Raw genomic sequence first — 16,526 nt, 5'->3', positions numbered from 1 at the left:
AGTCCTCCTCACAGACTTTCCCCCTGATTTAGTAGAGGCATAAATGCAATTTGTTTTCCTTTGATGAGGTTTTGAGGGTTTGTGAGTTCCATTTTGTTTCTTTGGTTTTGGGATGGTTTTTTGGGTGTTTTTGGTGTTTTTTTTTTTTTTTTTTTTTTTTTTTTTTTTGTGATTCTGTTTGTTTTGGTTTTTTTTTTCAGCTGAAGAATTCTGCCCATTTTTCATTTCCAAACTCACAAGTGGGAGCAAGAATATAATTTATGGTGTTATGGATGTTCTATAATGGATTTGTAGAACAAAGTTTCAAATAAAATTAATCCTCATTTATTCTGAAGTTGAAACAATGGTTTATTGATGCAAAATTGTTCCCAGCCTGATGTGGCACTCTCTCTAAAGCCTTCTGATGTAGGAAAGGCAAGCTGGCTTCACAAATAAAGTTATGTAAAATAACAGATACATATATACACTCGTGTGGATTAACAGGTCACACTTTCCAAAAAGATGACTGATGTGACATCTATATGTGAGAGTAAACAGACATAACTCACATAATGAAGCTTAAAATGACTAGTGCAAATGTTTTCTAAGAACATATCTTAAACTGTTTGACAAAGCATGGGTGACAAAATCCCTGAAAGATCATTGTTTTCCTGACTCAATTTAAGGTTATGTAGTCAAGTAACCTGGAATACATGACTTTACTTAGAAGTTTCAGCTGTGTTTTTTCTCAAGTACAAAAAGTCATTAGTTTTATAGTAAGTGAAATAACTTACTTCTTTTAGAGGTAAAACATTAGTTTTAGTCCTCTGGCAGTAATTTTTGACACTCTACAGTGTTGATTTGTTTTTATCTAGTTTTATCAAATATTAGCTGATGTTTTCTTTCCATGTCATTTAGCACAGTGACATATGAAACTATTTATATAGCTGAATTTTGTATACAGTAGGTAAAAACAGCAAGAAAATAGAAGGCACTTCTGCATGGCCATAGCACAGTGCTGTGGCCCACTGGTTCATTTATTCAGCAGTCACCAGTCCTAGTGACTGCCAGGCACCTGAGACATGAACCAGCTGTTTTCCTCTGTTGGTTCCTATGACTGTGGGGAAGTGCTGTGATTTCCCATTAGGCAAGTCCTTCTTCACATGAGTAGCAACCCCACTAGGCCCATCCACCAGCAGCCAGTGCTCTGGGAATTGCTCTCTCCCCACGTGGTCCCACTGGGCTAGAGCCACTGGAACCTGCTGGCAACCTTGCTTTTGCCACCAGCTGCACCCCCTGGAAGCCTCTGGCCCACCTCTCATGCCTGGGAGCTGCCATTTCTTCAGTTCCCCTCCTGACTGTGTGCTGGTTTGGCATTGGACAGGTCATGCCACGCGCTCCTGCTCCCTTAGGGAATCACGGACCTGTGGTCACAGGCTGCTTTGCACCATCAGGGCTTCCCACAGCAGATGTGCACCTTTGATGCCAAGGCTCTTTGGTGGCACCTAGAGAAACCAACTGCTTTTCCTCGAGGCCTAATACATCAAAAGCATTCAGCTTGTAGCTTATTTCTGCTTATTGAAAGAACTTGGTGAGTTTGGATAAAAAGGAACCTTCCTCTATGTCCTAGGGTGACTATATGATGCTGATTTGTATCCTCATTCATCTGTTTAGCACAGAAATAAATTTTGCACCTTTAAGACAGGTTCCAAGAGCAAAGGGTGGGGAGAGAAGAAGCATGAAGTTTGTTTTCAGAAACTGCACTCACTCCTCCACATTCCTTTTCCTGGGCTGTGTTGTCTGCAGCATGGACAGACAGCAGGAGACAGTTCTCCTTTGCTTTTTGGTTAGTTTTTAGCTGGCTGAAGCAGAGAAGTTCCCTGGACTGTGGGTTTTTTGGAACTGTTCTAACCTGCTCTGGATTGAAAACCCAGAAAAACACCTGGAGCTCATGCCTGTGGCCCAATGTGGCCTAGGATGTGGCGTTTTCCAGCACCAGAGAGACTGATAAGAGACTAAGCAAGCCAAGTTACACCCCACGACAAGAACTTTCTGAATTGGCCATCTCTTCAGAACAGCAAGAAGTTTTATTTTTTAATACTATTTTTTTTTTTTTATGCTTTTGAATACTTTGCTTGTTAATTTTTTTTCCACTTTTCAACAAGGAAATCTTTTCCCCTGCCAGTTGGGGGAGGGGCCACTTGAATCTACTTTCAAGTGGGCCCCCTTTTGGAGTTTCCTCCCAAATTTGCCCTAAATCAGGACATTCTAATAATGTTATAATTTCTGCAATTTATTTTTAGTTAAGTTTGAACAATTAGCTGTCTTTATCTTTCATTTTTCTGTGACTTCAAGAAAAAATTTGAATCTGGGAGCAGTGGGATTAAAAAGAAATGAAATATATATTTATCTTCTGTGATAGAAAATCAATTATAAATTATGGATCTTGTACTAATCTATAGTAGCTTCATCTTCTACCTTTATGCATGAGATGCTGTCTCAGGTTTTAAATCTCAACTTCCTTTAGGCAACAGAATGGATATAAATTATTAAGATAAGGCTTCTGTGATTTCACATGTGGCAGGTAAAAGCCTGGTATTTTGGAATGGCTGTGCTGATCTTTTCGCTTTAAGTACCATTTGGTGTCTTACCCTATGGGTAACTCTTCTTATTGCTGACAGCCAGTGGTTTTGTAAAAGGTCATGTTATGGATATATGTCCTGTAAATGTGCTGTCATAGTACTGCTGCTGTTTTCTGTGGAATAATTGGAGTTACCACCTTCTTATAAATAACTGCTGTAGCTTCTCTTCTGTCCAGATATTCAGGTAGTTTAAACTGATTCTGATTATTAATTAGTAAGATAACATGTTAATTATTTGACTTTTTAATTCATAAGTTGAGGTGCACGGAAGTGTTCTCTGCTCGTACCATAGAGCCTGTACAGGTTGTGTGTGCCCAGGCTCCCAGCGAGGGCTGCGGGGGCTCCGTGAGGGGAGGCTGGGGCTGCCCCAGTGGGACACAGCCGGTTCCAGCCGGATCCATCCGGCCTTTGCAGGGTGTGGCTGAGCCATGGCTGGGGCAGGGGCACCTCAGGAAACACATGTAAGGAGAGAAAACACCACAGAGAAAAAGAGGGGGGAAAAAAAATGAGAGAAAGAGCTGTGAGACCTCCAAGGTGTGAGAAGGTGGGGGAGGAGGTGCTGCAGACACCAGAGCAGAGATTCCCCCAGCAGCCTGTGAAAGAGGCCATGATGGAGCAAGAGGAGGATGTTTCCAGAAGAAACCACAGCCTGTGGAAAGCCCATGCTGGAGCAACGTAAAACTGTCAGGTGGCAAAAGCTGCAGAGCAGCTGTGTTTGAGCCCCAGCCCCATTCCCTACACTAGCTAAAGGAAGAAGTGGAGGAGTTGGGAAGGGAGGAATAAAGTTGAACCTGGGCAGAAAGGGTTTTGATTAATCAACCTTTGTTTCTTAGAGTCCAAACATATTTTAATTGGGAATAAAATAAACTAATTTTCCCCAAATCAAATCTATTTGGCTCATGACAATAATTAGTAACTGATCTCTTTGTCTGTGATCTCCTGACCCAGGAACATTTCTGACTTATTTTCTCCTCCCCTTCTGTTGATGAGGGTTAGTAGGTGCTGTAGTGTGACACTGGCTAAATGCCAGGCACCCATGGAAGTCCTTCTCTTACCCTCTCCTGCTACAGTTGGGCAGAAGAGAAAAAATGAAAGAAAAAAAAGAAGAGTTCATGAGTTAAGCATTGAGAGAAAAAAAAACCACTAAGAGCAATACAGGTTCAAATTTAAAGGTATAAAGTATATTTATTTAATTAAACAGAGTCAGAAGATGATAATGATAAATAAAACAAGCCTTTAAAACACCTTTTTCCCCCCCTCAGCCCCTCCCTCCTTCCCACTGACAGTGCAGGGAGACAGGGTATGGGGGTTTTGATCAGTTTGTCAAGATCTTCTGCTTGCCCAGGGAGAGAAGTCTTTTTTTTTGTTATGCCATGGTTTTCTGTTATGCTGTGGGGTCCCTCCCATGGGCAGTCATACCAAAGCTGTTCTGGCATGGGTCACTCATCCACAGGGTGCAGTCGTTTAAGGATACTCTGCTCTAGTTTGGAAGCAAGGGCTCTCTATCTCTGGAAGCAGGGGCCCTCTCTCCCTATTGCGGTCTCCCACTAGACCACAGCTTTCTCTGTCATGCACCCCCTCTGGCATGAGCACTTTTCCTGTGGGCAGCGAGTGCATTTCTGTATTCCTTGTGGACTTCATGCATTACATGGGAACAGTTTGTTCTACTATACTCCTCACCACAGCTTGCAGAATATTGTCAGCTCCAATGCTTGAAACAGTTTCTCCCCCTCCCTCTTTTTTTCCACTGACCTTGGTGTTGCCATCTTGTTTTCCCTCACATGTCTTCACTTCCTTCTCATCTCTGACCAGAAGAAAAACTGCTGCTTGTAGGTACCATTGTTAATAAGTTCCATTAATTTAAAGATTTTTGCAAAATCTCACAGAGCTGAGAAGTCCATGTTGTCTAAGTTCTGCATCAGGGAATCACTTGTCATGCTTCCGCTGCCAGCCAGGCAGCCCCACCACAACTGCATGGGCAGCAGCGGCTGCCGTTGTGCTATTTAACACCTCTCTTCATGTGGGGCACCAGGAAGGGGAAGCTGCTGCCACTGCATCCCTTGCCCTTTTGCCTGAGTGCAGCTGGCTAGGGGTGACCAGGCAGGCAAGACATAGAAGCACCTGGGTAGTCTGCTGAATTTTTCTGTTAAAGATTTTCTGTAAATGTTTTTTTGATTAGTGCAATTTAAAGATCTTGATAAAGTACATTTCAAGTTGACATACTTGAAGTTTCCTCTTGTATTTGCCTTTTCCTATAGTTACAACCCACCCCAGAAGATAAGGATAACCCAGTTTCTTATTAATAGAAACCTTGGGGGAGGTTAGAGTTAAGCAAAACTGAATGACTGATGTTTATATGTGTAGGGTTTATTTTGGAACAATTGCATTGCAAAGGAGAGCAGGTGTGTAGCCCTTTTGGCTGTTATTATCTTTAGTAACATAGCAATGTAAAAGCATAAAATAAACACTTTAGAATTGTATATGGAAAAGAAAGAGAGGAGAGGATAAGAGTAGAAAGATACCACTGCCCATGGATCCAGCAATGAGACTTGATTGTCAGTGTCTTGGTCAGAGTCATGGTTGCCATCTGGGTCTGTTACAGGTAGGGAGAGCCCCTGAAGCACAAACTCAGTGGGTTAACTCAACTACAGCTTTAGCCCAGGTACCACCCCTAGCATTTTACACTGTAGCAGCACCGTGGGTCTCTCACAGTCCTCTGGCGGAAGCCCCCAGAACTGAGTCTGGACATGCTTCTGGAGTCATGGGTTTATGACACCTTCCAAGACATTGCCTCTCATGTCAGCATGGTTGGGCCAGTTATGGTTGGACCATATTAGGCCAAATCTGAAGGGACAAATACCTTCAAACCTATGTATGAACATCCTTTGTGAATGTAAATTTCCCATGCTTTCCTCAGCGAAGGTAGATGGGGGGCAGTTTTACAGCTGAGCCAGTTGTGAAACAGGAGGACATTAACAGTAAAGAGTACTGCCCTGCCTCTGCAGGGTCTGCTTCTTACCTGCCTTCTCCCTTACCTGGCTCAAAACCCAACACACATATAACTCCTTGTCCCCATTGGATAGGTGTGTGTGAAAACCTGGCCTGGCAAAGCACACTGCTGCCTCCACAAATGGCAAGAATGTTTAAAGTCATTAACTGTTAACATTCTAGTCTCTCATACTTGTAAGTCTACAAAACCTTTAAGTGCACTAACTTAGGGTATAAAAGAATGTATTTGTCTTCCTTTAATGTGAATTGCAACGTCAACCTAAAGACTGATCTTCTAGTATTTGGGTCCTAAGAATCCATATTGTATGAGTGACACTTATTATAGCAGAATCAAAGCAGGTTGGTGTAGAAATCATACCAAGAATTCAGGATGTCCACTCACAGCTCAGATAAATTCATTTATATGAACCAAATCCAGACCAAGCGGAGAAAACAAGAATGAGGGAACAAAAGCTTTGTAGTTCTGCACTGATATATTTCTTTTTTGTCTTTTTATTGTGGGGTCTTTTTTTAGTTCTCCCATGCAGTGTGAAATGTTGAGGATAGCTGCTTCTGACTCAAGCTGATTTTCCTTTCTTCTCCTACAATGCATGCTAGTTTCCTGTAATTTAGCAAGAAATGTTAGATGCAGGAAATACTTGTAGTGCTATCAAAAAAAAAACTCCAAAGCCCATCCCTTAAAACAAGAAGTCTTTGAATCACTTCTCAAAGAAGAGCAGGACATATAAGTAAGATCAGAAAATACATACCTAAGTTAAAAATGAACTGTCAGAGAGTACACTCCAGATGTAGGGCAGAAGAGATAACCACTCTAATTTATTAAATAGAACAAGAGGCACATTTCCCTAAAAACTGCAACGTCTAGTGAAGGTGAGAGACCATACAAAAGCATGAACATAACATGTGGCAAGACTTATGGTAGTTCTGCAGTTTGAAGACTAAGGGGAAAATCAACCTGGTTATTTCTGGAACTGGAGTAAATAAGGTGGAAAAAATAGGAGCATTAGGTTGACAAGTACATAGAAGTTAAAAAGATTAAACTGCTAATTACCATATGGGAGAAAATGTTGTTTTAAATGAAAGGAAAAAATTGCAGAAAGCTTTTTGATGACTTATGTTGCCTTGACTGTATGCTTTTATCTGTATTTAAAGCTCTTGCTTTGATCTCTTTTATTTGTTTTCCAAAGCTCAAAATTGGCAAGAGATGGGGAACCACCTGACTGGTGCAATTGAAGCATGGGGTTCCTCCTATGTGTTTTTATATATGAAAGTGGTCTTTAATAAACCTAATTTTGCAAAGAACATCTAGTTCAGTAGTTCAGTGATGCTGGTCTATTAGTATATTAGTATATTGCTTACAGTTATTTCTCTTCTGTAGTTCTGGATGCCAATTAATGAACTATAACTTACAACTCAATTGTACCATACATTGAAGAGACAAGATGGCTTTTTTATTTGCTTTTTTTTTTTTTTTAAGACATGGATTGTTTTAACCACCTAGATCTTAAAAAAAAAAAAAAAAAAAGCTTTTTTTGGTGGGCTTTTTGTGTTTGTTTATTTGGGTTTTTTAATGATCTGTTTCAATGTCTAAGAAGCTCTTTCAGGGTGAAACCAGAACAAAAGCTGGTTTTCTGGCAGGCACATCCTATACATACTCAATCACATATCCCTATTGGGTGATACAGAAATTAACTAGTGATCAGCTAAGCTACCAGTATGTTTTTTTTTTTTTTTTTTGTGGGACAGTAATGGCATCTTGTATCTTACTTATCAGAAATTAATCATTAAAAAACCATCTCACTAGTGTCAGCCAGGTCTAACAAATTGTGTTTAGTGATGTTTCAATAAAGGTTCTAAACATTTTTCTTCAATCAATTTTACCCTCAAAAATATCCAGATTTTGGGAAATTGTCTTATAATCAATATTGCAATGTAATTATAGCTTATTCAAAATTCCATTTTTTATATAAAGGTAAGACTAATAGTAAGAGGGGAAATGTAAGGTTTTTTTTTTTGAAGCTCTTAAATGGAAGTGTGGTGGTTTGTTTTCTAGTCAGTTAATGTTTATCACACTGAGCATATGACATCCGTGTTTTTTCTGAAGCAGCACCTGGAGGATACACAGGATAGTCTAAGCTACATCAAATTGTAGGAAATATCTCTGAGTAAGTCAAGACTTGAGTATCTACTTCTAGGAGTCCTAAATTTACCTGTCTTCATCTTAAAATGAGTCCTAATACAAAAAAAAAAAAAAGTCTTCAGTAGGTACAAACAGGTCTTTCTTTCACTGTTTTCTGGAGAGCACATAGGTGTGTTAATATAGGAGAGTTTTAAAGGTCAAGGACACGTTTGAAATTTTGCAGTGAATGTTTAGAGATGCATCAGGGTAAAGTCCATAATGTGTTTGCAGTTCAGATGTAAAAACATTATGTTTATCATAATGCTCATCACATTTACTGATGGGCTTTATTATAAAAAGTGTTAGTAATTTGTGCCTTTTTATTGCACAGGTTATCTGGATTTCAGCTTCCATCATCTATTGTGAGCACAGGATCTATCCTCACCCTCTCTTTCACCACAGATTTTGCTGTCAGTGCCCAAGGCTTCAAAGCTATCTATGAAGGTAAGAACTCTTCTTACTGGGTGTTCACTATACTTAATATATGATGTTCAAGTTGAAATGTGATGTTTCAATTCTGTTTGGGATTTGAGTATTCAGCTGGTATTGCATTAACTGTGGGGTATATTTTGTAACATATTTAAAATGCTACTTTATTATGGACATAGTTTTGAATTTTAAATTTAATTTAAACTGATTCTTTAAATTAATTAAACTAAACTGCAGTTTCTGATGGGATTTTTAAATGAAATTTGTTAGCTCTCCAATGATGGATTCAGAGATGGATTCATTTAAATGGTTTTCTTATTATTTCCTAAATTTTTTTGAAGAATCTTTAGGCAATATCTAAAGATATAAATGATAAAAATGAGAGGAGATATGGGGCCTAAATGGTTGTGAAAATGAATCACTAATCTTCTCCTTGTGGAAAATTTAAAAGACAACAATAAAAATATATATATATATAATTAAAAACAAACAAAAAAGGAGTTGAAACTTACTCTGTGGAAGGTGTAAGACTGCAGTGAAGACTGCAGTGAAGACTGAAGCTCTTGTTAGAAATAAGGCCAAACATTTCTTGCATCTACCAAGAATTATTAAACTGGAATGATACCTTTTGTACAGCTCAAAGTATTAAGGAAATGACTATATGAGAACTGCAGCTTTTGTTGGGGAAAGTTAACAGGTACAGTGATATTAAATCACTTGCTTGTTGGATTCTAAGGGTGTTTTGGGTGTAATTCAGGATTGTTTTCAAATAACTGTGGTGTTGTTTTGATTGTTTTGGGGTGCTGTGTGTGTTTGGATTTTTTTACTGTTTTTTAAAATTTATTTATTCATGGAAAATGCAGGGCTTCTAATACTTAAAGTTGTAGAAGGCTCATTTTCAGCTTTCTTCTCAAACTCCAAGTTATTTTTTCTATGGTTTCACAGATCTAATTATTGACTGATAGTATTATTATTATTTATTCTGAAAAAATTGCCTGCAATCAATTAAGTGCCTGAAATATTTTTATGATGCAATTGATGTAGAACTGAATGTAGAAAGTAGTATGGTTTGATGGTAGCTCTTTACTAGGAAGAGAATTTGCAAGTGTGTAAATCCATTACACTGTTCACCACTTTAGAGAAAGTCACAGTACCTTAGAGACCACAGGTAGCTTCAGATGCTTGGTGAGCTTTGATCATGTTTTTTTAGGACTGTTGAAACTTTAACTTCCTTTCTTGACAGTGTCAAAATCTACTCCCTATTGAGATATATCTTTCTTTCATATCTCATTAATGTTTTGAAATGATGGTGTTTTTTAAAGTCTCTTCTTGAATTCAGTATGCATATTGAGGGGATTACATAGGTGTGAAAGAGGCAAAGGAGGTGTCATGGGTAGCACAAACTTCTCTGTTTTGAGCTTTTTCTCTGTGGGTGGGTAGCTCACAGGATGTCTCTCCTTGGTAGCTATTCCCCCCTTCCTTTGTCCCTCAAAGCCTTAACACCTGGTAAGTCAGCTAATCAGTCTCTTATTTTTTTAACTAATATGGGGGCTGTGAGAAGACTAAGTTTCATTGCCATAGCCTTTATAAACTTTACTAAGTAAATTGAAAAGGAACATCAGAAATCATGAACACCCCAGGAACTCTTTTTGTTGCCTCAATAGGAAGCTTTCTACGCACCTCTATTATTCTCTCCTATGAGATGCATGCAATAGCATATTTCATCCTTTTATGCAATCTGAGCAGTTTGTTTTTCGTATTGAAGAGCACAGTGAAAAAGGCTAAAGGACATCTCTTGACTGTCAAGTTAGGAACACATGCATGGAGCTACAGGCTGTAATATAATGACACTTCCTGCTGGCCTACTTTCTTGTAAAAACCACAGCAGGAAGAGCTGTAATTAACAGTGACAGACAGCACCACTTTCTGGTTAAACAACACTGCCCCCTTTCAGATTTAAGGCTGTAAACCTGGCATTGTTAATGAACTTTAAATTGACGTCAAATTGTGACATCCAGCTCTGGAAAAAGTGGTGAACGTCACTCAATTGACAGCATTTCAGTCTAGAGACAGGCAGTGGGTACTGATGGTTCTAGAAGGAATTGTACCAGTGAAGGGTTAGGTGTTTTTTTGTGAAGGCTTGGAGTGATTTCTACAACAAAAGCCAGCTGATTTTCCCCATGGTTTAAGAACTTCCATAACTGTTCCCTGGACTACCTGTTTTTAATAGTGACAGCTTCTGGCTTCTGTGTCATAAGTGATTTTAAGACAGGTGTTAAGTTCCTCTAGGACAGGGGAATACAGACCAGATATTACCAGTCAGTAGAAGTCTTTATAATCACTCTGCCAGCTACCCATCCCTGGCTAGTTTGCCTTCCTAAACTATATGACTATCCCTGGTTTTGGCCAGCTCTTTCATTCTTCTCTTGAGTAAGTGAATTACTGTTCAGTTGGAAGCAAGGGGAACATTGAAGTGCTACTGAATTCTGCTGCCAGCTGAGAGTTTGGGTTATTATGGGTTCAGGATGCAGAGTTTGAAAAACACAGTAGGGCACTAAACCAGTGAACAAGGCAAGTGAACCACTTCAGTGGTGATCGAATGGCCTCTGAAGTTATACCCATACTTGGTATCACTAGCAGAGAGAGAACATTACATCCTCATCCCTGGACTATGATTCTGACCAATGCCTTTTACTTAGTATATTCTTCATTTATGAACTCAGTTCCTGTGCAGCAATGACATAACTGGATCCTTTGTGTTTTTAAAATGCAGAAATAAGCATGAAGCTAGTGAAACCACATTATGGCACTGTAAGTCATTGAATATTGCTGGTATTTACATGACTTAGCCTGGTGTCAACCATATACCATGTGGATATTAACATTAACTAAATCAGATTTTGAGGCAGTTGACCTGAGAGTTTAACAACACTGTTGTAGTTGGGCAGTTACTGAATTCTTAGGCTGAGATGTAGGTTTCTTTACTGGATCATTCTTTCACCAGATTTATATGTATGTTTCTGAGATTTTTAACTAATAATACTTTAATTTTTCTCAGTGATTACATTAGCTCTCTAAGTTCTGGTACTGGTGGAAACTTGAACTGTTCTTACTTTCTAGAAATAAAATTATCTGTGGAAGTTTCAAACATCTCATTATATCAGTAAAAAGAACTATGAACTTCAGAAGTAGTAAGTTCAGTTTATAGCATCAGTCAGTATTGGTGTTACCAATATCGAGGACAGGACATGCCTTGGCTTTGTCTGGCCCTGCTGCTGAACCAAATAGCAGCCACTGTGGTGTTTCACCCCAGAGACACTTTTGGCTAGCTGGATGTTGCAGCTGGGCACATGGAGACAAGTACAGACATGCCAGAGCTCCGGTGGCGGCGGGATGGAGCTTCCTCTCATAGAGGGTCCGCTCCTCAGGATTTCCTCTGCCAGAGAAGCTTTAAGGCTATGGTGAAGGAAAGGAGTCGGTTCTGATGGAGGGTTTTAATCCAGAGCTTTTATTCTGGCCCACAGGCCTTTGAATCTACCAACAGCTCCAAGAGAACTCCTGGACTGCGTGGTTGTCCGTCCTTTTACCTGGGAGAGGGGAGGAGGGAAGGGGTAGGGAGCCCACCGACCAGGTACAGGAGAGGAGGTCTCAAGGGAGAAAAGACATCTGGATGGCCCAATGCCCCCAGGGGTGGAGGGCATCTTTTGAATCTGCCCAATCACTCAACTCCTTTCTGGAATTCCAGGAGTGACTGACAGTGCTCAGCAGGGGTCAGGGTGGGGAAAGGGGGAGTGATTGACACACCTGGGCTAAGCCCATATACTTCCAAGGTGGCATCACGCTGCAACAAGTCAGCTTAGATGGTTAAATGATTTATTGACCATTACAATCACCATTTCATATATAAACATAATTTTTTAGCAATGGAATTGGAGAATTGAGGGATAGCTCCTCTTTCTGTAATATGTATTTGTTTTTTATAATTGCAATGAAATCATAGGAAATAGGTTTAGGCTTTGCAGGGACTGCAGGAGAAAACAAAGTACCTGGACATGTGCAATTTTGCTTAATTTCCTGGTAAAATCAGCTTAATTCCTACTTTTCTAGAATGAAGTTAATAAGCTATTTTTTAAAAAGGTACTTTGAGGGCTACACACAGAATTAAAAAATCAGCATTGCTTTATCACTGTTGTAGTTTTCTTTGGAAAGCCAGAAGTATTCCTCCCATGCAGAAAACTTGCTTATGTTTGGCAATAGAGACAAATGCTCTTTAGAGTACAGCAGTATCTGAACTGCTATGCATATTTATAATTTGATGGTCTTTCTTCTATTAAAGTACCATTGCCTGCCTTTCAGAGAATCCAACTGTCAAGTGGAAAAAAATTAGAGAAAGTACAAAACTCATTTCACAGTGTGTTCCTAGTCATCAACATAAAATGAAACATCATGGGGTTTAGCTTATATTTGGATACACTAGTGTCCGTTACTAAACATTAAGATGCCATCTAAGGCTAACAATGCTTGGTTCATTATAAGGGGCTTTTTTGTTTGGTAGGTTGGTTTTGTTTTTTGAGGTATTTTGGCTTTTGGTTTTTTGTTTAGTGGAGGTTATTGTTTTGTTTCATTTTCTTTGGGGGCTTGTTTTAATTTTTTTTTGTGTGTGTGTGAGTGTATGTGGTTGTTTTTGTTGTTTCTAAACATATTTTTTAGTGTAGAATTGGTGAACAGTGTTTAAACAACATGCTAGTTATACTGGACTTGGTGTTTGTCCATACCTTTCCTTGACCTCTGTTCTACAGCAGCAGCTGTTTCTTGCCAGACAAAAAAGCTGTTCTTGCTCATGAAGAAAGTCCTTCTGTTCTACTTGCCTGCAGGCCCTATTTCCTTTTTTCTTTTGTTCTTTGGTTTCTCAAAGCTTTCTGCTCACACCCAGCATTAACATTTATACTGTCAGTCACCTCATCCTCCCTTATGCACCTTCCCAAAGCTTCTTTTTAAATCCCTTTTGACATCAACAGCAGAAAGCAGTCATGCACTTCCATGGTGTTTGGCCTTTGAAGCAATTTTCTGGCTTTTTCACCTCTTGCAGGTCTTGTTTTTCTGGAGCATTTGTTATGTGGTATGGGATTGTCTTGTTTTGGTTGGTTTTTTTGTGTTTGAATTTTTCTGTTTAGTTTGATTTTTGTTGTTTGTTTTGGGTTTGTTTTTTTTATTCAATATTTTTGGCTATATAAATACACAAAAAAGAAGAAAAATTTCCCCTACCAACTTATTATGATTCTGTGAGTTTGCCAAGGTAATTTTCCCAGTACTGTCACTTTTTCCAGTTAACATGGAGCCCAGTGAAGATAATGGACTTCTGGACTCAAGCTAATGTTCTTGGGGTTTTGCTTGTTTCCCTCCCTCAAGTATCAGAGTACCTTTTCTGCACTCAATTTTAAGAGTAAAATTTTCCTTGTCACTTGGTCAGTGCTTGAACTGCTTCCTACTTGTCCATGAGTCTGGTTAATGGCCGTGCAGTTTTCTCAACAATCTGATACAATGATGAGTCTGGGAATGGATGAATCATCCAATGAATAATCTGAGGCAAATATTTCAAGTTCTCAGTAGGAAGTTAAATTGGCAAGAAAATATCAACTTTATGCAACTTGTATGCCTAATGATTCCCTGCTATTCAGTGTGAGATGAATAGTCTCCTGAATCTTCAACCATTGCCAGTTAATCTCTGTGGTTTAGTCATGGGTGCTCTTTTATCTATTGGAAAATATTTAATTTTCATAGAATCATAGAAGATTGGAAGAAATTGTAAAAATCATCTATCTCAAAACCTTACCGCCACCATGGGCAGGGAACCCTTCTGTTAGCAGATTCAATCATTGGAACAATTTTGATTGTTCCAGTGATGTGAAACTGTGAGTGACTTGTGAACATCCATGGATTAGTATATCCAGGTCAGAAAAGCTCCAAAATATTCTAATGAGTATCTAACGATGAAATCGAGAGTTAGGCAGTTTGTTCTTTATTCTCTTGTGTGGGTTTTGGGAAGGATTTATTTTGTCACACCCAAACCTGTAAATATTTTCTATTTTGCTGTTTTTGGAGAAAGAAGCAGTGTAAATTCTATGAGTTTAATATTTTTAATGTTAAAGGCACAAACTGCCTTTTTCTTAGCTTTTCTTTGGTAAGAAAACTTAACTAACATTAATGCTGTAGTAAAATGCTGCTGCTGTTGTAATACTGACAGTTTTTTCTGCTAGTGTAATTTGCCATAAGACCTTTTAATAGGCTGATACATTTTTATTTTTAGTAACATATCTCTTGCTATTTTAGTAATCTTCTTTTCAAACTGAGATATTTGTTGAACCTTTTATCAATATATGTTGGTGTATGCACATGATAAAATAAACAAAAAACTTTAAATAGTGAAAGCAGAGACTGGAAAAGGACTTTTTTTAAGGCTGAAATTTGTATTTGTACCTCTCTAGAGTCAATGTGATTGTTTTCTGAGAATGAATTTGGGTATAGATTTCCTTTGTCAACTGCAGTCCTGACAAAGGAAAAAAATGGTTTGTTTTTTTTTTTCTTTAACAACTTTTCTTTAAAATAACATCTTTTTGTAATGATATCATAATAATGACTGTTAATGATGACATACAGGAAAGAAATCATAATGCAGTTTAAAAAAATCCCCTGATATTTCATGTATCACACCATGCCATAATTAGTAGCAGCAAAATCTCAGGGCAAAAGAGGTCTAGCAGGGCTGTGAACCTGTTCTGTAAGATCTCTGCTACCTAATCTAGAATAGAAATTATTAGAATTTAGATATCAAAAGATTTTTAACAATATCAAATAATGAAAATTATTTTTAATTCTACATAAATTCAGAAAACTTCTGAAAAATGAAATGCTGTATTTGTGAGGACGGATAGGTAAAATATTCTGCTTGTGTTCTGAAGTACATGAATGAGTTAAAGGAGTGACATTCCTTTCATTTAAATGTTGAATTTCAGCAATATTCAAAGGACCAGGAGTAAGAAATCTGGAATGCTATTTCCTTAAAATGTCCAACGGCAGAAATTTCCCAAGAAGTTGTTCTAGGAAATTCTTTCCTAGAAAAAAAAGACACTGTACTGAAAATTGTGATGGAATACACCCTACTTGAATTGTCCAAAACATTAAATTAAATGTTGCAGGTTTCATTATCAACTCCTGAATTTTGTAGCTAAAGGAAGAAGGACTTTTATGTTATGTTATGACCATTATGTTAGTCAATTTGTAACATCGATCAGCTGTGTTCTGCTTTCCAGCTTTCACACAGGCTCAGTCTTTCCAGCTCGATCCTTAATGAGGGAAAGACATCCTTCCTGTGGCTGGTAGCCCTTGCAAAAGCAATTACATGTTTTAAGATAAGTTCTTGGAAGTGTCTTTTTGGATACGTCTGATTCCGGGATTATTTTGTGCCTTCTGGTGACTTATTAATCCATGAAAGAGCTACTGTGATTTTTGTTCTTTGTACGTAAATCAGTAATAAATATGCTGTTGGTTGTTCGTACCTTGCAATGATTTTGTGGACTTGTAGCCTCCCTCCACAAAATTCTTATTTCTGCTACTCTCTGAGATCAAAAACCCAAAAGGAAAATGTTTTGGTAAAAGTGGGCTTACTAGAGAGAAACATTAAGTAGTTGGTCCTCTGCTACTATAAGGTGTCAGTCCTAAACCAGAGCAGCACGTTCTAGCATAGAAAACAGAAGTGGAAAGTCAGTGTTGTAACAGGATTGCTTCTCTTTCTGTGTCGCCTAAAGAACTTAGTACAGTGGTTTCATGCTGCTGCTACATCCTGAGAGATCATAATCCCAACTGTGCTGATATTAATATCCCGTTTCATGTTCTTTCTTGTCTGTCTTCATTGATGTGTGTTCGTATGACTAATATTAACTTATGAAAAACACTTCAAGTGTTGTTTGAAATGTCGCAATTATCTAAGTGAAGTCATTGCCTCATCTGAATGAGTATTAAGGTTATTGTTGTGATTTAGTCCCAGGGGGCAGCTGAGCACCGTGCAGCCACTTGCTCACCAGCCCAACAAGACAGTGGTATGCGGGAGAGAATTGGAAGGATAAAAGTGAAAAAATGTGTGAGTTGAGATAAAGACATTTTAATAGTTATAGCAAAATCTGCTTGTGCAAGCAAAGCAAAGTAAGGATTTCATTCACTGCTTCCTATTGGCAGGCAGGTGTTCAGACATCTCCACAAAAGCAGAGCTCCATCATGTCATTGAAGAAAAC

The 16,526-nt window shown here is 38.5% G+C and overlaps 1 protein-coding gene across 1 annotated transcript in view; it reads left to right on the top strand.

The window, feature by feature from the left end:
* CSMD1 (CUB and Sushi multiple domains 1) overlaps positions 1 to 16,526 on the top strand; it is a 1,092,711-nt gene that overhangs the window by 328,107 nt on the left and 748,078 nt on the right. The window contains exon 3 of the mRNA XM_068183622.1: positions 8,141 to 8,253. Coding sequence (XP_068039723.1) covers positions 8,141 to 8,253 — 113 coding nt within the window. The remainder of the gene's footprint in view (positions 1 to 8,140; positions 8,254 to 16,526) is intronic.

Source organism: Anomalospiza imberbis, chromosome 3 (assembly GCF_031753505.1).
Source record: "Anomalospiza imberbis isolate Cuckoo-Finch-1a 21T00152 chromosome 3, ASM3175350v1, whole genome shotgun sequence".
Classification (NCBI taxonomy): Eukaryota; Metazoa; Chordata; class Aves; order Passeriformes; family Viduidae; genus Anomalospiza; species Anomalospiza imberbis.
The sequence above is the reverse complement of the archived record's forward strand: the minus strand, read 5'-3'. Positions and strand labels throughout refer to the sequence as shown.